The sequence below is a fragment of the Talpa europaea genome, assembly GCF_964194135.1.
Source record: "Talpa europaea genome assembly, chromosome: 4".
In the NCBI taxonomy this organism is placed as follows: domain Eukaryota; kingdom Metazoa; phylum Chordata; class Mammalia; order Eulipotyphla; family Talpidae; genus Talpa; species Talpa europaea.
In genome coordinates, this window is record NC_140070.1 from 5,689,996 (window position 1) to 5,710,922 (window position 20,927).

The 20,927-nt window shown below is 42.2% G+C and overlaps 1 protein-coding gene across 8 annotated transcripts in view; it reads right to left on the reverse strand.

The window, feature by feature from the left end:
- TENM3 (teneurin transmembrane protein 3) overlaps positions 1 to 20,927 on the reverse strand; it is a gene marked incomplete at both ends in the record, with an annotated part of 409,334 nt that overhangs the window by 28,650 nt on the left and 359,757 nt on the right. For 3 of the 8 annotated variants that reach the window (XM_084232541.1, XM_084232537.1, XM_084232536.1), the window contains 5 exons: positions 8,691 to 9,565; positions 10,342 to 10,496; positions 11,591 to 11,823; positions 18,273 to 18,293; positions 18,981 to 19,230. In XM_084232541.1, coding sequence (XP_084088667.1) covers positions 8,691 to 9,565; positions 10,342 to 10,496; positions 11,591 to 11,823; positions 18,273 to 18,293; positions 18,981 to 19,230 — 1,534 coding nt within the window. The remainder of the gene's footprint in view (positions 1 to 8,690; positions 9,566 to 10,341; positions 10,497 to 11,590; positions 11,824 to 18,272; positions 18,294 to 18,980; positions 19,231 to 20,927) is intronic. The other 5 variants (XM_084232543.1, XM_084232540.1, XM_084232542.1 and 2 more) reach the window with 3 other exon arrangements.

Genomic DNA, 20,927 nt, shown 5'->3' on the forward strand with positions numbered 1-20,927 from the left:
GATTCTGCACATCTGTTCTGTGCGCTCTCCCCCAGGCCCGCCATATTCCATCTTCTGAGTTAAGTCCTTTCTCCTAGAACATTCTACCTCTTCTTGCTAATCTTTACTCAGATCTTCCAAAGACAAACTTAAGGACCTCCCTTGGGGCCCTTGTACATGGGAGGAGGGACTGTCCATTGGCCCAACCACTGTGAAATGCCACGGAGCTTCCTCAGTAACTGAAAAGGGCACTGCCACACGATGCAGCAACTCCCCCTCTGGGTATGCACCCAGAGGAAATGGAAACAGGATTTCAAGGTGACAGCTGCACCCCAACACTGATATTCACAAGAGCCAAAATAAGGGAACAAGCCAAACACCCATCAGTGGATGGAGGGGTAAAGGGTGTGGTGCGTGCACAGTGGAATATTACTCAGCCGTGAGAAGGGGGCGCTCCTGCCCTTTGCAACAACATGGGTGGACCTTGAACCACATGCTGAGTGAGATAAATCAAAGACAAACACTGTTTGGTTTCACTTATAAAACCAGAGAGTAAAATGGTGACTTCCTAGGGGTGGGGCTGGGAGCTAAGATGAATGTTTCAGACTCGGGAGGAGCAGCACAAGAGCCACACGGATCTCATGCACAGCCCAGCATGGGCAACCACTCGCGGGCAGGACTGACGCGTGTGCTGGGATGGCAACCTTCTCACAATATGTGACCGGGTCCCAGTATCATGCTTCACACCTCAAGTTTACAGTGTTATATATCCAATTTATTCCATAAAAAAAGTCCTTCTTTGGGAGCTTCTTCTTGCCCCGTGCCTGGCCCCTATCCCTAACTGAATTAAAGGCTCCTCCGCTGTACACTTACAGCAGGTTTAGGAATTCCATTCACAGCTGTTTAATAACCCATCTTTGTGCTGCTGCTCATCCTTTTTTTTTTTTAATAGAGGCATGTTTTATTTATTTATTTGTTTGTTTGTTTTGTTTATACATGCACTGGGTACAGTCAGAAGCGCGGGAGGGTGAGAGAATTCACCAGAGCCAGAGCGGGGAGCAGAGCAGGCAGAAGGACCGAAGTACACTGCTGAGGGGAGCAGCGGGCGGCAGGAGAGGTCTGCGCGCCATGTGGGACCCTCCTCCGGTGGCCGGGGAGCAGCCGGGGATCGAACCGGCACCGCAGAGGCCGCGGGCAGCTTCACAACCCAGCGCTCAACCACTGCGCCACTGGGGAGGCCCTGCTCATTCTTATCACTTCTCCGGTTCCCTCAGTGGACTCTGCGCTCCATGAAAGGAGGGGACATGCCTGTTGGCTCGGCTTTCTCCAACATCGAACCCCAGTCCCGGCCACGTGATACAGTCCCTCTGAGTGAATGAGGACATGGGTGAATGAATGGATGCCGGGGAGTGAGTGGATAAATAGGACATGCTTAATGACTAAAGGGCTGTCACAAAACTCCCAGCTTGTGGGTGCCAAGGAGGTGAGAATGAAGTGGTTGACCTGCCAGTGCGCCTTTGCCTGGGGCACTTATGGGCTTTCCTTTCTCCAGTGACTCTCCTTTTCTTTGAGGGGCACAGCTGCTTGAGGAAAAGGGGCATTCCTGGGCGCTGCTGCTGCCCGGACCGGCCCCCAGTGGGAGTAATCGTGCCTGCAGGAAAGCCTCTGTGCTAGAGAATGAAGTACACGTTAAGACTGAAGTTAAAACCAATGTTTAAAAAAAATTAATAAGGCATAAGTGAACTAATCTTTAATTGAAAATGTACATGCAGATGTGCACACGAAGGTAAGCTGTGGAGTAGAACCTTTCTTAGGAGCTCTGAATTATAAATCCCACTGTGTAAACTCATTTCTTCTGTCTCAGGATCAAGATTTAGTTCTCCTTATATCTTTTGGGGTATGCACGAATTGGCTCCCCATAAGCGGGTGCATTTTGACACTCACTCAATTGCTCCCCCAGATGATACCATTCTTTCGATCTCTGCTTTGTTATATCACTGTAACCCACTCGGCTTAAAGCCACCACGTAGAGTTGAGAACTTTTTTCCAGTTTCAGGGAAGGATTAAACTTGCTTTCATTGGAACTTGGTTCCTTCCTCTTTCCTTTTCTAGAGAATGAAATAGAATGAGGTCTTCCTTGATTGATAGTCATTAAATGCTTAAATTAATTATTTCCTTTTAAATAAACTACAAGTTTTTTTTCAGCTTTTGCTTTTTATACTGCTTGTCAGAGACGATCTTAATTTCTGAGATAAATTCTCTAGTTTTGAGCCAGTGATACAAAGTGATGTCTCTTTACATCACATTTCTCATTTGTTTTGGGGGTCTCACTTCATGAACAACAGATTTACCAAACGCTGGGTTGAGTCGAGGGCTATTTTCTTTAACTATGCCTAATTTTTTTATTCTTTTTTTAATCCAGTTTTATTGATTTGGCATTTATTTACAAAGCTATAGAACTGTGAGCATATAACCTCATGCCATATCACATGTATGAGCTTCAGTCAGTCCAGACCTGGACCTTGGTTTCCAGACGAGATGTACATACAGAAGGCCACAGACACAGGGACTTCCTCGTCATCTCTTACTGCAAAGAAAATGCTAATCAAAGTCAAAATAAGGGGTCACCTCAGGCTGGTGAGAATGGCCCCTTTCAAAAAGATTGGAGACAAAAGACCTTGTGTAACGCTGGTGGGAAGGCAACTTGGTGCAGCCCCTAAGAGCACTGCGTGGGAGTCCTTCAGCGAGCACTAATGGAAATCCCTGGGAGCAGCCATCCACGCTGGTATTACCCGAAGACTGTGCAAACATGGATGGGGGACCGTGCACCCCATGCACAGGGAGTCAGTCTGGAAGCACTTGTGAGACACGGCGGTGATGAGGGTGGGAGGGACACTACATGAGGAAGGAGGGGCTGCTGTCTCCCAGGGAGGTCGAGGCAAGCAAGGGGTATACCCCCAGCGCCGGCAGACAGTCCAGGGGAGACGAGCAGGGCACTGCATCCGTGGCTGCAGGACACGGGGAACCACTCCATGTCAGCGACTTATCTCTGGGGTGCTGAGGCCTTGGGGTGACTAGGAGAGAGGGCTGCTGAAGCTGCTTTCATTCCAGTATCACTGGAATGAGCCAGAGAGGCCAGAGAGTTCTCTGGGCAATACTCAATTGTCGCCTTTGAGTTCTGTCATTTTACACGGGTGCCTCTGTGCCCATTTCTTGCCGTGTTGTCAGATAGTCGTTTGGAGCGGCTGGTGTACACTCGCGGTCTTAGGGTGAATCACTGGGTAATCACTGTGCAGCGGAAGCTGCTAATGGACACAGATATGAGGCTATCGCATCATCGCTCTAATTTAGACAGTTACGTAATTAGTTTAAAGAGGGATTCGACACTTTGGAAGCTGCATGTGCTCACTCTTGAACCATTATGGGGCAATTTAGCCCATTAATCTGGTAAACAGAATACTCTGAAAGAGTTAAAGTAACCCAGCAATTATCAATACTTCATGAGGAAACAGCCAAAATGAGAAAATGTGACTCATCTGTTTTTATTTTTTTCCTGGGATTTTTTGAGCCATCTGAATGACATACCACTTCCTCACTTCCCTTTATGCTTTGCAACCTGGACAGAAGGAATTATTTCTTGAAACTAGACTGTGGAAGAGAATTGAATTAAACCAAGTATTAATAAGTGGATTGCTTCAGTGGCGTTCATGTTAACGTTTAACATGTACTCCAGCCCCTCTTCCATTGCCTGCACACTTGGTGCTCATTAACCCCGGGACTACACATTCTGGTTAAAAATTTAAAGCAAAATTATTAAACAATTACATAAAACAGCAAACATGGAAATTGGCTACAGCATTTCCCCATGATTTTAAATGACCTGCCGATAAAATCTCCTAAAAACCTAAAAATCATTCATAATGTCCCAAGTGTTTTCTTCTGGGAAGAAAACAAGAAGAAAGAGGAGCAGGGAGGAGAGCTGAATACCACTTTCAGGCACATGTTCATAAAAGCAGCTGCTTAGTTTTTAAAAGCAGTTTTGGGGCAGATAACCGTGAAATGTGGTTTTAATGTTTGAGTATTTATTTAGGGTTCCATACCCATCGATGGAAGGGTTTGTCTCAGTTTCTTTCTGTGAAGGTGCCTCCACAATTTTTCTAGCATCACAAGCTATTACAGTAACACACACACACACACACACACACACACACAGGAACACAGCACAAGTCAGGCTGTGTAGACACGATTCGGTGACAATGGGAACACGCACATCGTTTCTAAATCGGAATGGCTGTCGTTGAGTTTGCCGACATTACCCGTGCTTTCTGCACACTAGTTTGAATTTGTGGCGCAGGTACTACTTACACTGCCTGTCTTCCCTTCTCTGAGGACCTTCCGGGAATACTCTCCCACACTATCAGCACTGATGTCAGTGGGAGTCGTGGGTTTGCCGAGGGCGCAGAATTAAGTTCATTTTAAAGAAATGGTTCAGAAGCTCATTCTGAAATTGCTAAGCTTGAATGAGGGACAATAAAGCACCCAAATGAGAAGCTGGAGACCCATATCTACCTACACAAGTGTGTAAAGGCTGAAGCTCATTTATTTGCTCTGTAAATCTGAATAAAGCTTATAAAAGATCACAGAGGCAGCTCCACAAATACAAAGCTCCAAGCAGCCCGAGTCTCAAGACAGAAAGGCTGCCATGAGCCTGGTGGCGTGCATGGACGCGTCAGCCAGAAAACTCAGATTTTTTTTCACGTTGTCTTTTATAACCAGACAGAAGAATCTCTAGGTATCGCCAAATGGTTTGCATTTTATGGGGGTTAGCAAGCAGAGCGCTGTGAAATGCCATTTACTATTAAATAATTGATTCTACTGCCCAATTCACGCCAATGGATTTGCTTTGGTGAGCGTTCAAGTGTAAGAACTGTGGTTTTGCTTTGGGTATAAACGCTTGAAATAATAAATTCTTAGCAGGTGAGATCTTTTTGGTCTCTCTGGAATGACATGAGCTAAGGAATGATAATGTGTGATAGTTATTTCCAAATGGTGCAAAGAGCAGCATGAAATAGCCCCTAATATAAGTGAAGGGCATACCTAGGCTAATTATGGGATCATCACCCAGGGGACCCCATTAGCTAGTTGGACCTCATTTCTACTGCCAGCAAGTCAATGGAAGAGGAGGTCTAAGACAAGATGGCTTAATCAATCAGTAATAAAAAGGTATTCAGTTCATGAAAAGAATTAGTCTAACTCGGAGATTTCATAGCTGGGTTATAGACCAGCCGGTCCTCACTGTCGTCTTCCTGACACACCATCCAGCAGTGTGTCTACGCACATTGCCAGCTTTTCCAATGAATCACAATAGGGACATAATAGTTACAGGGAACATGGAGAGAAATTGCTGCCAAAAAGAAAATGAAATATCAAGTTTTTGAAATAAAGATTCTTAAGCTTGAGAAACCATCTGTGTATTCTAGAAAAGTCACCCTACCTACCTCACTGGTGGCTAAAAAGAATCTCAACTTGATACTTCATCAAAAAGTGACTATATAATGTGAAGAAAAGAAATGCTTGTGTACTGTTTGGTGGGACTGTGAATCGTTACAGTCGCTATAGACAATCCTAAAAAGAATTTTAAATAGAATTATCATTGGATCCAGCCATCACGTTCTAGGTATTTACCCAACGAATAGGCAAGCACTAACTCAAAAAGATATATGCAGCTCTATGTTCACTACAGCACAATTCACCACACACCCAAGAAGTGCGCCGGGATGGAGGAACGGATAAAGAGGAGGTGGTATATGCACCAAACAGAACACTCTGCAGACATAAAAAGGTGAACTCTTATTTGCAACATGAGTTGACCTTGAGAGGATTATGGTAAGTGAAATAAGTTGAAAGAAGAAAGACAAATACCAGCTGATTTCACGCATATGTCTCATGTAAAGAAAATCAAAAAACAAGCCTTTAGAGTGACAGCAGAATGGCAGTTACCAAGGGGGGAAGTGAGGTGAGACAGAAGGGGCTGCTGGTGGGTGAATGGGCATGTGGTGGTAGAGGAGGTGAGAAAATATGACCTTGGAACCTATAGATTGCTACAAACTAATGTTACCTCAAAATACAACACAATGCAACACAACAAAACAAAACTCCTGGATCTACTGCCGCCCCCCTAGACCCCCCCCACCTCCGCCACCATGTAAAAGAATCTCAATCTGGGAACAGCTTTTCTTTTCCTAGAATCACCCTATCTGATAACAATATACTTTATCAGCAATCTCAACCTTCTGCACCCAGAGAGGGCCCTGCCAGAGTGGGGTATTTCTGGAAGGCTGGCTGGTCATAATCCTCACCCTCCTTTTGTGGACATTCTTTTGAATGTTGTAACGTTTCACACTCTCAGAAGAGGTGGATTTGCTCTTTAACAGCCAAGTTAAGAGAATGTATGGAAAGCCAAAGACGGGTCATCTGTCATCCTGACACCATGACTCTGGATGACTTAGGGCTAAGTGCTCTGTTTTCCTTCCGTCTCAAATTATAATACACTGATTTGCAAAAGTGCACATGTATGTTAGAAAATTTTTAGTCAGTTCTTTGCTGCTGACATCTAAAGGAAAATTCACCAGAATATTGCTTTTTAAAAAGCAGGATTTCTATTAATTTTATTATAAAAGCTAACAACTAGTTTGTTAATTTTTATATTCTCAAATTCTTCTATATTTTTAAATTTTAGCAAATCATATATATATATAGTATGTAATGTATGTAATAATGAAGTTATATATTCTTAATGTTTCTCTGAATAGTTGTCCTTACTGTAACTTATCTAGATATAAAATTTAATAGAAATACTTTAAGTATGATTTATAATAAGTTGTTTGTATCTGTGAAAGGATGATTGTGCTTCAATGCATTAAATTTTTTTATTCTTCAAAACAAGGCTCACCTCTGATTTTCACAAGATTGGTTTGCCAACCCACCTCCTCCTGAGCCACCACACTCATGCTTGATGGAGCCTGACATTCTTAGAAGGAGTTTGTTATGAGACAAACGTGTCTCTTCATCCACCATCATTGAAACCAAAGGCAAGAATCTCAAATTTGTTTATATTATCCCACACCAGCTACTTCCATGGAGCACAGCCCACTCTTTAATTTTCCAGACTTGAAAATTCACGTGTAGGTCATAATCAAACCACTGCACCTGCTGTAAGAAGTTCCCATGTGGGTTGTGACCCACACGTTGAACTTCCAAGCAGGGTCAAAATCCAGAACAAGCAAGGACACATTCAAAAGTGGCCCATGGCGCTGTGCTTGAGTCCTGGACTGTACTAAAAACTTAGTTCTCTGTTTTTCCCCCTGCTTTCAACTAAACCGAACCCTACACACGCCACCATCATTTGGTGAAGATCTTATAATCAGAGCAGCTTTCCTGCTCAGGCTCATCTGATGGTGGCGCTTGTTCTGCCTCTCCGGCAATACAGCCTGCAATCGCTTTGAAAACGGTGCAAAGGAAGTGCTTTCCATTAACTTCCAATTTATTCCTTTCCTATTGCGATCCTAAAATGAGCAAAAGGAATGTTAAGAACAGAATTTTAATGTAATTCAGTTGAAAAGGTTTGTTCCTCTGACAAAATCATGCTGCTGGGTAACATTCATTTTATTAAAAGGGAATCTGTCAAAAAAGAAAAGCAATTCAAGCTACAGGAGAACTAAGCTTTATGTATAAGATCCATTCCAGAAAAGTTGTATGGAAAATATTTGTGCATTGAATCATTTTTTTCTACTGACTTTTATTATAACTTTAGAGGTGTGCTCTGACAGAAAATACTTTTTGCTTCAGCACATCATTGGGAAAATCACACTAAGGAACTCATATTCATTTCCGGGGATAGTCTGCATTTGTCAACCTGCCAGCTTTGTACATCAAATTTCCCCTTATGGTTTGTGCAACATTTGCTGAGAAACAAGTAATTGAGCGTGATTGCACACATGCATTCATGGCAAGGTACACGCACCATAAATGTACGATGCACTGTCCACGTACAATGGCTAAAGCTCATGTCACTCCTATTGACCTCCCCGATGGTTCTGATAGAGACCTCACCTGGGCCAGGACTCCACGGAGCTAGTAGAATATACCAGCTGGACATGAGTCTCATATTTTCCCAAATGCTTTCAGAGCTAGTAGCAATTCCTGATTTGCATTTAGCGGTCAGGTTCTTGGCAAGGGTAGTTCGGATTCTCCAATAACTGATCATAAAAAAGTTAACCCTTCCATTTGAGAAGAACAAAGTGGCAGGGCTGATGTGCTCAGCCAGGGCCTTTGTACCATTCTTAACACTGCTTGATCCCATGAGTCAATGTAAACTCCAAGAATTTATGCCCCAAATGAAGTTGCTAGCATGTTTTTCAAAACATTTGCTGCTAACATAGTAGGTCTGTATGGAGTAGAGTGTTAGGCAGAGGTAGATTTTCTGTGAGGCCAATGAAGCTTTAGGGCTTCTCACGTGGATGGGTCCCTCCCAAGTCTAACTTCCTCTCTTGTTGTGTTGCCTTCTCTTTCAGAAAGAGATCCAAAAATAACAGAAGCTCCAGGCCCCCCAAAACCTGGATTCCACCTGCCTTTAAGATCACAGCATGATATTTTAGAGTACCTGATTACAGCACAGTAATTATAATCAGAGAGAATTTTGAGCTACTTACTCAAAAAAGGTGGTCCATCCAGTTTCATCGCTTTTAGTGGCTAACAGGCCGCTGTTGCCGTGGTAAGTGAACAAAACTAACTCGAGGCCCTGGGCCGTCATACTTTTCAAACATCCATTGGTGCCAATGGTCAACCATATCACTTGGTTATCTGGAGACACCACCCGGACTGGCATCCGATTCGGGTCCCGCCGAATCCGAAGGGTGTTGCCGTTGCTGTCTGTCACGGCTGTGATGTCGTTGTCATTGCTGTAGCTGAAGTTGTACAGGTAGTCCCCGGTCACCAGGCTCACCGTGTACTGGTGAGTGCCGTTGATGTCGAAGATATAGAGCTCCTGGTCCGTCGGAGAGGCCACTTCATAGAAGTTCATCGAGCTCAGCAGAGGCTTGTTCTTGGACACGGCCCGGATGCGGATATTTCCCAGGTCCGCGATGTACAGCGTCCCGTCAGGAGAGGCGGCCAGGGAGGACGGGGCGTTCAGCTTGGCATCTTTGGCATAGCCGTCTCCGGTCTGGTAGCAGTCACAGTTGGCATCGTTCTTGCAGTCACACTCCGAGGGTATCCCCGCCACCAGGGAGATCTCCCCGTCGGTGGTCACCTGCCTTATGCGGTTTATTTTCTTTTCATCGGTCTCCGTGATGTACAGGACCCCGCTGTAGGACACCGCGATGGCAGTGGCTGATTCCAGGGTGGTCTGAACCGCGTGCTTCCCCACGGAATATTCCACCCCTGGCACCTGGCAGTGCATGGGCCGGCCAGCAGCGACGCGGACCTGGCGGTTTTCAGTGATCTGTAAAACCACATTATTATCCAGGACGTAAATGGAGTTATCCATCGGGTTAATGGCCAGGTCAGTGGGCCACTCCAGACGCACCTTAATAAAACAGAAATGTTCGGTGAGTCAGAGACTGCGCTGCAGTTAATTCGCCAAAAGAGTAAATTGGACCACTTGGCGAAATTACCCTTAATTTGATAAATGGGCTTAAAATTGTTTTTTGAATAGGTACTTATAAACTCAGAAGTTTTGAGTGGAGACAAATGGAGGAAATAATAAAATGACATTTGATTTAAAAATCCAGCTCATTGAAAGGTTTGCAGGCTAGAGTCAAACAGCGGCTGAACCACATGAGTTAGGAGCCATCACGTGATGGGAACACCTCGGCAGAGCAGCCACCGACTGTCGGGGCTTCCGAGGATGCGGACAGACCAGCCTGCAGCTGTGTCTTCAGTCAGGTCCGTGGAGAAGCGGCTAATTCTAAACACAGGACCCTGAGACTAATCATAATGAGTTCCCTTTACTTTGGAAGAAGCACCTACAATAGAAAGATTAGAGATTTTTAAGCTGCTTTGTTCTTTTTTTGGAATATCTGTATGCTGCTACTAACTGGTATGACAAATTTTTATGACAAATGTTTCACATCTCCTCATGATAATTGTTCGGTAGCTCCTTGAATCCATCAAAGGCAGAATGATAGAAGGTTTTATCAGCTCCTAGCATTCGTTTAAATAGAGCAGCTTTATCAACAGCAACCCCCACACATGAACACAGGTGGATTCATGCAGGTGAATGAGCAGCAGCACAGCCTCTGCCGGAGCCAACGGAGTCACTTTGAGAAAAAAACAAAGAGCCCGACAGGGGACGCCAGCTACCTGGCTGATGTGCATGCTGGTGTCGCAGGTCAAAGGTCGGGCTGAGGTCAGGTCGTTGGAGCCCAAGAGAGTCGATATGATTCCATTCTGATCGACTTTCCTGATCATGGTGCCATCCACAAAGTAGATTAATCCATTCTTATCAATCGCCATTCCTGTAGCCAAGAGAAGCGCGTGTTACGCCTTTTTCAAAAATGATTACTTTTGATTCAACTCTTAGTACTGCCATGAAACTCAGTTTTCGACTCCACTGAGAAGGTGGGCGAGAGGCAGCTGGTCGGACTACAGATGGCAAACACCTCAGCAAATTCCCCAAAGGAGGCATTTCCAGTACAAATAAATGCAATACGGAAGAAAGAAGCCATGTTTTGTAGACTCGCCTCTTGGTATCTGAATCCCATAGTCAGTACCGTGTTTGAAAAGTAAAATGCTAATGTGTCTACAATGTTCTTGTCTCTAAATGATAGAAACAGGTCAAATTCTGTTACACTGAACTTAGAGTGACTATATTCTAACAAAAACCAGAGCTAAGCCAAGTTTTGTTGACCTTGTTACAATGAAATTTCTATTATGAATAATTCAGTACAACAAATACTTTTTTCCTAGTCCTTGTTCACATAATAGTTACTAGCTGTCATGAAAAAAGAAAGCCCTAACCCAAAAAAGCACTGTAATGAAAGGCCTACCCCATGAGCAAGGAGTCAGCCCTGACTGGCGTAGAAGCTACAGACCTTTTAGCACATAGAATTTTAGCCCTTGTTACCTCCAGAAATTCCTCCCAGCAAGCATTTTTTCCCATGGCATAGAAACAAAAGTTTAATAGCTCCAAACTGGGCGAGGGCTAATAGGGTTGCTTAGTGATGGTTTTTAAAGAGGCCTGGGACTCATTCATGACAAAGAAATTCCAGGACAATGAAAGAATTTGGACGCTTCCTTGAAGTTGAACAGAATGTGACCTGAATCCCTTATAGAGGAGTTGCTTTATTCTTGGAAAAGAAAAAAAAAAAAATGGTATGATAATAAGACATGCCAAACACCTAATATTTACTGTAAAATCACGTTAGGATTCTAGCAGCTTCATGCTAAATGGCTTTTTAAAACACAGGAAGTGAAACAGCTTTTCCGGAACACGGTGGAGGGTAAAACGTCAGACTCAGCATTAAATAGAATCAGGCACTAACTCGATTGTGTGTGTGTCTCTCTCTCTTTTTTAATAAAAAGAAATGCTCAAATTGATAAATGCAAGTACCTTTGGGACTCATGAGTGTTGCTTCCACTGCCTTCCCTCCGTCCCCACATCTGGCTTCATCAAACGGAAGGCACTGCTCCCCGGTCCCCGCAATCACTTCGGCATTTTTGGTTAAGTCTTTTGCACCCGTCAGTGACTTTGGGCGATAAATCCTGCGGGTGTTCGTGTCAGAAACATACAGATCTCCTGTGACTGGGTCAGTTGCAAGGTAGTATCTGTGGGCTGGGTTGCTGCTGTAAAGACAGATCATACATGGACATCACGAGAGAGTTGAAAACACCGAGAGAAATGGAAGCCAAATAAAAAAGATCATGGGACATTTGACTGTGGATGGAAATCTGTCATCAAAGGCTGGAGAATGGACAGAAGAGTCAGAAAGCCTCGAGAGACGGTGTCACTGGTGGCGATTTCGGGTCTGTCCCTGGCCCTGCTGTCCTGACACTAAGGACTCAACAATTTACTAGTTGTCATCTTTGAAGTAATTCCCATCAGAAGGCAAATATGCCACTCACCCAAAACAAAGAAGCAGGTGCTTCTACACCTATTTGGCTTGAAGCAGGCCACTAATAAATTGCACTTGAGTGATAGCCAAAGGCTTACTCTGGGAGGTGTCTACATCACATTCTCCCACAACTGCTTTCACCGTCCCCTCATCACAGGGAATTCTCCTGTTTCCTACAAAGCCAAATCAAACCAACACCTGCTCCTGAAAAAATGCAGCACCGGGTCTGTCTTGGTAGCATTTATCACAATCCAGAAAGGTAATTTGATGCAGTTAGAGTGATTGTCCCGAGTGATGGGGTTAAACATTAAAATGAGGTATTCAAGTGCAGGCGCTGTCTCCGTTGGTGGCCTAGTGCTGTGAGTCAGAATAGATCCACCAGTTTTATTTTTAGTTTGTAAATTAGGCTGCTCTCAAACCTGTCTATGAATTTGGTGAGATACAGACATTTGTTCATAAAATGTAGTGCCTTGATTTTATAAATATAAAGTAATGCAAATGTAAAACGCTTTATGTCCCATTACTGAAAATGGGAAATGTAAAAAAATAAGCCCAACATTAGCAGGGAAAGGACAAATGATGGTGGAATTACAAACTTGATCTCCTTACAGACACTCTCTACCATTTTACGCTACTATGTATTTCATACTACATGCAAGTATCACCTTCTGGAAAAAAAAAAAAACAACAAAGGAGTTTACATGATAAGGTGAGTCCACAAAGAAGTGAACTACAGGAATCAATCCGATCACTACCCCCCAACACCCCATACACACATGAATAATTATATGCTTGTTTCTGCTTACTTTGTATGTGAATTCTAAAATCTGTAGCATGAATCTAACTAAGGGAAAATACCCTGGTTACTAGTGAAGGTGTAATGAACGAGTTCTTACTATGTAATGCTCTTCCTCTGAAGAGGTAAGCAGATGTTCTTCACTTTCCTGGCCAAAGAATAGGTTCTGTTTCCACCAGGGTTTCTCACCACGGTGGAGGGGACAGAGGTGACATGTGGAGGGGCAGGGACCTTCGGGGGCTCTCCCAGCTTCTATGGCTGTGATGATGCTGACAGATACTGAGACCACGAAGGCCTGAATCCCTTCAGTTTTGGGGTCTCCTTCCTAGTGTTTGATCCCTTTTAGTGACAAGAGGCAGACCAGAGTAAGTGAGGGTGCAGACACATGTGAAAGGGTGTAAGTGATACAAAGAACTATGTGGAATAAACGCATTTCAGGACTGCTGGGTTATACCACATGCTCAGCTTGCTGAGTGTCACTGTCTCATTATTATCAGCTGATGCCTGAAATTTTAAATGGAGCAAGACATAATGTGTTCCTGAATGTGGTGCTTTATTACTGTGTCAAGTGCAAAGTTACATATCCCAATATACTATTCAGAACTGTTTTATAGAGGTTTGTTCTTCTACAAACGACTCGATATCACAGGGGGTGGGGTACAGGGAGTTGGTGGCAGAGCTCTAGTTGAAAGACATGGCATTGGAGAGCCTTTGCCAGTCCTTCCTAGCTAGTTTTCCACAGCGTCCCTCATTTTGGCAATGAGCCGACAGACTTTGGCACTGTCCACCTGCTAGGTGGACTCTGGCTGCAAGACACAAGTTTTCTTGGTACACACGTAATGGCCATTCAAGTCACTAGTGTTGCCAATACTTGCATCGGTTTTATCCTAGTGAGCGAGTAAGGGAAGGCCCAAAGCTGAGCTTCTATTTCCTACTTCCTGTCTGTAGCTTCTCCTTCCCTGAAGACAGAGAAACCCAAAGCCACACCTGTCAATGCTTTGAAAAATGTCTGCCAAATGAGAGCTCTATCTTGCACACAACTTGAGAATTTGTCCAGCAGCACGGAGGTGGTGTGTGTGCACCAGGAGACTCGCTTTGGAGACACTCCCACAGATGGGGTCCGAGGACAGGATAGCTCCCTGCCGTGTGGCCTCACCACACAAGTCACATCCCAGCCTCTTCTGATAAGAGGGGAAAGTCCCAAAGTCCAGAAAGTCAAAAAAGCGAGTGTGGAAATTTCTGGTTGACAGAGAAGCATCTGCGCAGGGACTGGGTGCGAGGACGCCACTCAAGGGAGCATCCTGACAGGTCAGCTGGAACTTGCGCTCAGCTCCCTGGAAAGGCAGCCCTCAAGAGGCAGGGTGGCGGGAAGGTGGGGCTCACAAAACAAATGGTTTGGGGGAACTGCTCAGCAGGAGCTGAACTCAATTCTTAGGTGATTGAGATTTTCATTTCAGAAAAGTTTAAAATAATAGTAAGATGGGGGCTAACAGCAGAATTCAAGAAGCTGAGCTCAGGAGAGGAAGCTCTTTATAAACTGTGCCTTGATTTGTGACTCATCCTGGATTTCCCAGACCTTCCCAGTGTCAGGCATCTTCTCTATGGTCTCAATCGGGTTGTGGAGACCAGATGGCTCATTTCTTTGGTCCTAATTCAACTTTCTTAGGCTAAAGAAATACTCTTTAGGAACATGCTCCATTACCAGCACTTGAATCTTATCTGCTGAAAATTATGTCCTAACCCTAGGAATATGGAACATTTGAAGAAGAACAGAAATTACATTTAATGTATAAAAGTTAAGTTGCCTATTTTCTGGCCACCAAGGCTTTGTATTATTGCAAGCAGGGCTTTGGAATATGGTATTTTTGTGCCTGCTTGACTTTTAGCTCTTTATCTAAGAAGTGCAGAATCTAGTCTTTGCAATTTTGGGTCTACACTTTAATTGACTCAAAATCACAGACCTGTGATTGACACTTTCTTTGATCCTTTAATTGGTGATATAAAACTCACAAAGTTGACTTTTAGTCCTCCATGTTTAAATGCCTCTTGGCTAGTATTAATTAATTTAAGTTTCTTTATTTTGGAAGTTTAAAGAAATGGAATGGGGATGAGCTAAAATCTACTATTTCCAAAAAGGGTTTGTTGGCAAACTAATGCTATACACATCATAGGGGGAAATGGTTAGCATCACTAAGAGACATTTTAAGCATTCCAGAAGCTTCCAGTTATGTCAAAAAAATTTAGTACGTTGGCTGAGTAGTAGTTATGGCTTTTATTTGACATAGTATCCTGGCAGTACTTATAAATATGGTATAACAAGATACTCTTATTTATTTTGTCTTTTAACATTTTATTAATGATACCCCCCCATTAGCCCAATTAATGATACTGCCGATAACATATGAAACATGGAAGACCATGTGCTTTTTGTATTTTATTTGATTGTTAACAACTGCCAATACTGTTCATTTTTTGTAGATTTAGACACATTTGTCAGTTTCTCTTTTTCTTTATCATCTATTCCTCTAACAACTTCTACGTTAGCTGTGGAAGTGCAGCTACAAAGAAAGCAAGATAGGATCCTATGAAAAGCCTATGAGGATGATAAAGGTTGGAAAATAGGAAGAGGCATGAGAAAAGAATTGCAATTTTTATTCTTAATGAAGACACTCCAGTAAGCTGAAATATCTTGCTCTTGTTAAGTCAATTTTGAATAATTAATTATCAAGCAAACAAAACCCCTAACTCTGTCAATAATTTTCTCATCCATTTGATGACTTTGGCTCAAGACCTTGAACTCCAGACCTCTGGCTCCTCCTGTTCTTTGTCATTCACCTACTGTGTACGTGTTCTCTGCCTTCCTTTGTCTTAGGGGTTGACTTCCTTCCTTGCTGGCCACACTATTTAGGTACATAGCATCACGGCCTTTATTGCAACAACTTTCTAGCTCATCTCCAAGGCTCCTGGAACATGGTTACCAGCTCGATCTTGTTCCAATCAGGAAATGATTGCCCACAGTCCTGTAGGATGGCAGAGTAATTCCTCAGGGCATGAAAGGTCCCCACGGTCTCACCCTCTGCTGCCTCTCTGCCTCTGTCTCCACTGTCACCCACCAGATCCCCTGCCCACGTAGGTGATTCCTGCTCACCTTTCTCAGACTCAGTGACTGTGCTTGCTCCTCTGTTCTTTTTCCGTGACTACCCTCTGTTCCTCTTCTTAAGTAGACTGCATTTTTAGATCTAGGTCAAACATCTATCCCATCAAACAACTTTTCTTACTACCCTGCCATCTCCCAGTGCTCTCTCCTTCTAGAGAATTACTCAACAACAGTGTGAGTCGTGGAGATGATCAAGTGTCAAAGCACACTGGTCATATTATTTGTTTTGTTTCAGATAATCCGCCGGTGAGTTCTGACATGATGTACTTTGTCTTATACCACCATCAGTCACAGTGCTACTAGCAAAAGAGAAGCGACCAGCTAACAGAGTTAATAATGGTGAACATCAATATAAAACCCAGTGTATTTCACATGCAGGGCACATACGGGAAATGGAATCCAAATTTAGCCACATAACACAGAGGAGGGAGGTGGAAATGTCATGAGAGAAGAATGACAGGAGTATCACCACCAAACACAAGTCCTTAATGTGTTCATATTACACAGTATTGTTGATATTAATGTGGCTCTAACCTCCAACAGATTTTTTTCACAGATAGACTTGAGCTTATAAAATAGAGAAATTATAGACTCTAGCTTATAAAATAGAGAAATTATAGTTCTGTGTTATTTGCCCAATTATTATGAAATAAACCTAACTTTCTGCATACAGGGATTTACACTGGCTGTGTGGTGTAGGGGAAAGGACACACTTTTTAGAGTGGTTCAAATCTCAGCTCCCCTTTCTTAGTTACGTATGGTAGGGAGATACAGAACCTCCTCGAGCCTCACTCACCTCCTCTGTTAGCCTGAAGAACTGTCGTGTGGATCTGCAAGAACGTATCTCAAATATCTAGCACTGCACCTGGCTGTGGTAGAGGCAGCGTGTCTGAAGGTAGCGGCTTGGGTGGCTTGCTCTGTATCACCTCCGGCCCTGTTGGTTAGTCGGGACACATACCTCCTGGCCTTTTGTATTTCTCCCAGTTACCAAGAAAGCAAGGCCAAAAAACATTTTGATATTCTGCTGTGCTTTCTCATCACAGAGCTTTGCATGCTTAGTCATCTGGAGAAATTTAGTGTTCAGCTTAGCGTGTGACTGAGCTGCGAGCTGAGAGTAAGTGACTAGGGGATTTCAGGAAGAGGATATGGGACCAGGTCCGGTCATGTTGACAGGCAACAGCCACGCGTCTCTCAGTAGAAGTTCGGTTTTACTAGTTATCAATCTCTACATGACAGTTTAAATGGGTTATGGTGACTTTCATCTCAAGGATGTCCCTAAAACATCATTCATTTTTCTATCTGAAGTAATTTCATCATGTATTTGAATGGCCAGATTAGATCTAGCATGTTGACACGGCTTGCTTTTTTCCTAGCTTCATCCCTCCCCCCTACATTGCTGTCCCAAGGGAAGTTTTTAGTTAAAAGTGCCCACACATAAGCGTCTACTCTCTGTGTCCAGTTAAGTGCACACAGCACTGAGGAGATGAAAAACTTTGGAGCTGACATATTTGCTTCAACTATATTCATCCTTAGCTTTGCAGAAAGCCTTTTCTTCCAAAATAGTAATGTCAGTGAAAACATCACTTCTTGAAAAGTGAGACTTATAACTCTCTCAACTTAGGAAACTAGAAACTGTAGGTGGCGAGGAATTTACTAGGCACTTAACAAAGCTCCAGCCCTTAACAAAGCTCCATCTTCCTATGCGGGATATCTTTCCAAGCCCAGCGAGGATGTGGGCAGCATCTTCACATGATCTTATACATGAAAAAACTTGCCAAAGTAAAATAGTTGTAGATCTTTTCTCTTAAAGAATTGAAGTCCCTCAATTGGGCATTAAATCAGGATGTGATCAGGGTAACAAACTAAAATCTCCTTAAATTTTCCTACAGTACTTTGAAGTTCTGTTCAATATGGCTTAGCTTATGTGAGTCAGTAATTGGAATATGGAAATATCTTTTGTTATGCAGACACATTCATTATAATATTTTTTTCTAATAAAATTAATTTTTAACCAACTGGAAACTATTTTTTCAAATGATGTTGCATAATATAATTTGCAATCTATTGCATAGTAATAGCTCATTTAAGCAGTTTGATTACTTTGATGTTCTGTGATACTGTGTTTCCTCTCTCATGAAATGTTCTTAGAAAACAATGCCAGAAATTCACATGGAAATGCAAAGAGGACATCTGAAAATATACCAGAACCTTTACTCACAATGCTTACCTATGTCTAAAATCTTTATTTCTTGGTGGAAGCAGATAAAAAAGGTGAAAAAGAAAGCACAGTTAGAAAAAGTCTTTAAAATATGAGTTGAATACTGAGAGTTCAATTATTTATATGGAAAATCACCAATGTAAGCAGAAATAACACTGGAAATAAATTGCATAGGCCAAGACTTACCAAATAATTTACAGAATAGGATGATTTTGAGAATAATGCTTAAATGAGCAAAATAAAGACAACAATTTATTACTTTATTGACATTTTAGCTAATGGGATAACTCAAACTGAAGCTCCAACACTCTAGTTGCAAGTTACAACCTGAGTTTGTTGACTGTTATGTCCTGTTATTGCTGGAAAACATTTTTTTGGCCTCAATTTCAACCACCGTGAAATGAAAGAATAACAACATATATCACAAGAATATTCTAAGATGGCTAAAGGGACTTATTCTACCAGAACACGGAGAATTCATTAGAATCAGTGAGACATTTTCTGTATGTGACAACTTTATAGTCTTTTATACACTTATGCTACCACATATGTGTGTGGTGTCTTGACTAACTCACAGGAATCTAACTTTTTTCTAGGGAGAATTTTAAACAGTGGGAAGGTATGTGTAATTAAATAGGTTAGTACATTCAATTCAAGGTGTCCAAAATAAAAGCATGATTAGCTTCGATGAAAATCCCAGATTCAGGAAAGACATACCTTAGTTCTAAAACGCTGGTTACGTTTCCAGAAGGGAATATGCGCCGAACATAGTTGAAATCCCCTACGTACAGGCTGCCATCGATGCCACAAGCTAACGCCACCGGGGCCAGGAGTTTATTACCATCAGCCTGGCCATTGCAACTGGGGCACGAGATACTGCGCCTGCGTCCATTGCCCATGATGCTGCTGACCACGGGAGGCTGTTGGGAGATGAACTGATTCTCCCCATTTCCTTTGTACAGGATTCCTAAAGGAAGTAAAATGCATTTTCCTTGTCATATGAAGTGTAAAGAAGACAAGAAACATTCACTATAGATCTAACTAGAATTCAGTGCCTTTTAGATTTGGACTGGGAAAACTTTCATTTCAAGTTCTATTGGAAAGAACTCCATTCAATGAGCGAGTGTAAAATATTATATGACAAAATACCTAGGATATATATCCCCAAATGCTGTTTGTTATGGATTTAAAGAGAGTTTGGTGGATCCAGAAAGAAAGGGCTAGCAAGAAAAATTAAAACCCCAAGTTCTCAATGTCAGTGGTTCTTAAACTTGGCTACACATTGGAACTGACTGAAGAGCTTTAAAAAAAATACATATTGTTGGATCCGGAAAGTCTGATCTGATAAGGGTGTGCCTGGTCATTGAGATTTTTCACAACTCTTCAGGGGATCTTTTCATGCAACCAAGTTTGAGAACTAGGCTCTACAAAATGTTCTTTAGGGAATAACACATTTGCCTAATTGTTAACTGATGTTGAAAATATTGTATAGTAATTTAATTAATAAAAATAAACACCATGCATGCATATTTCTTCCTGATGAGTTTATCAATGATTTTTAAAAAGTAAAAGAAGCTTTCTGAAAACCAAGTTAGAAACTATATGTCAAGCCTCTGATATCCTACTTGACTGTAAAAAATCTTATAGTCTCATCTGATAGATGACAATATAGACAAGCAAGTATTCAAAATTTCAAAAGTAAAAATACTGTGTGGAAAGGCAACTGATTTAAAGTGAACACAGCTTTAGGCATGAAAGTGCTAATAATTTTAAGAAGACAAAATGCTAGTGTGTTCTTTTTTTGCTGGAAATCTGAGAAAAAAATTCCAAGTGAGTATTTACTATTTTCAGAGTTAGAAGATCTGATTTTGTTCATTGCCATTATCATATATAGACCAGTGGTTCCATTTTGGTTGACTGTGCACTGGATCATTATCTGCTACTGGCCCATACCTGTTTATGACACTTCACATTGTGCTATTGTTTGCATAGCCACCTGCACTTTCATTTTGGAGCAGTACATATAATACTTATTGAACATGCTCTATTTTAAAGCAGTTCTTTGGCCAATGCTTATACTTTTATAAGCAGATATACTATTAAAAGAAGCAATCCTATGAAAGAACAAACAGGAAACTTGAGAAAGTAGGTTTTCCTCCCACCTTGGGATAATTTTAGTGAAGAAGAGAGTGGAATAATTACGTTCCCCTTATAGCACAGCCCATTTTAGGTGGGTTCTATGATTGCGTTTTTAACGCCCTGCTATTTGGGTGATGTAATAATCACAGCAAATTTACATAAGGAAATCAGGAAAAGTAAAACAGGTTTATTCAAATTTTTAAAAATAATCTAAATAAGGATGGATCAAAACAACAGATGAAATAAATTTTGCCTTGAATATTCAAAGAATACCGTAATGATCCCTAAGAGCCTTCTTTCTGTGATTACGTTATTTGACAATTATGGGACTATAATTTTCTATAAGAGCTAGTTCTGTAATTTTCATCAGAAGAATCCTACAAGTCAGCCTACTGCTCCTGATTTATTCCGTCATTACTTTGAACGATTGGTCCTTCATGATTCTCCTCTATTATGACAGAATAGAAAGATGAACATCAGAATATTTATTTCCATGTTTCAGGATGCCTACACAAACACCTGTCA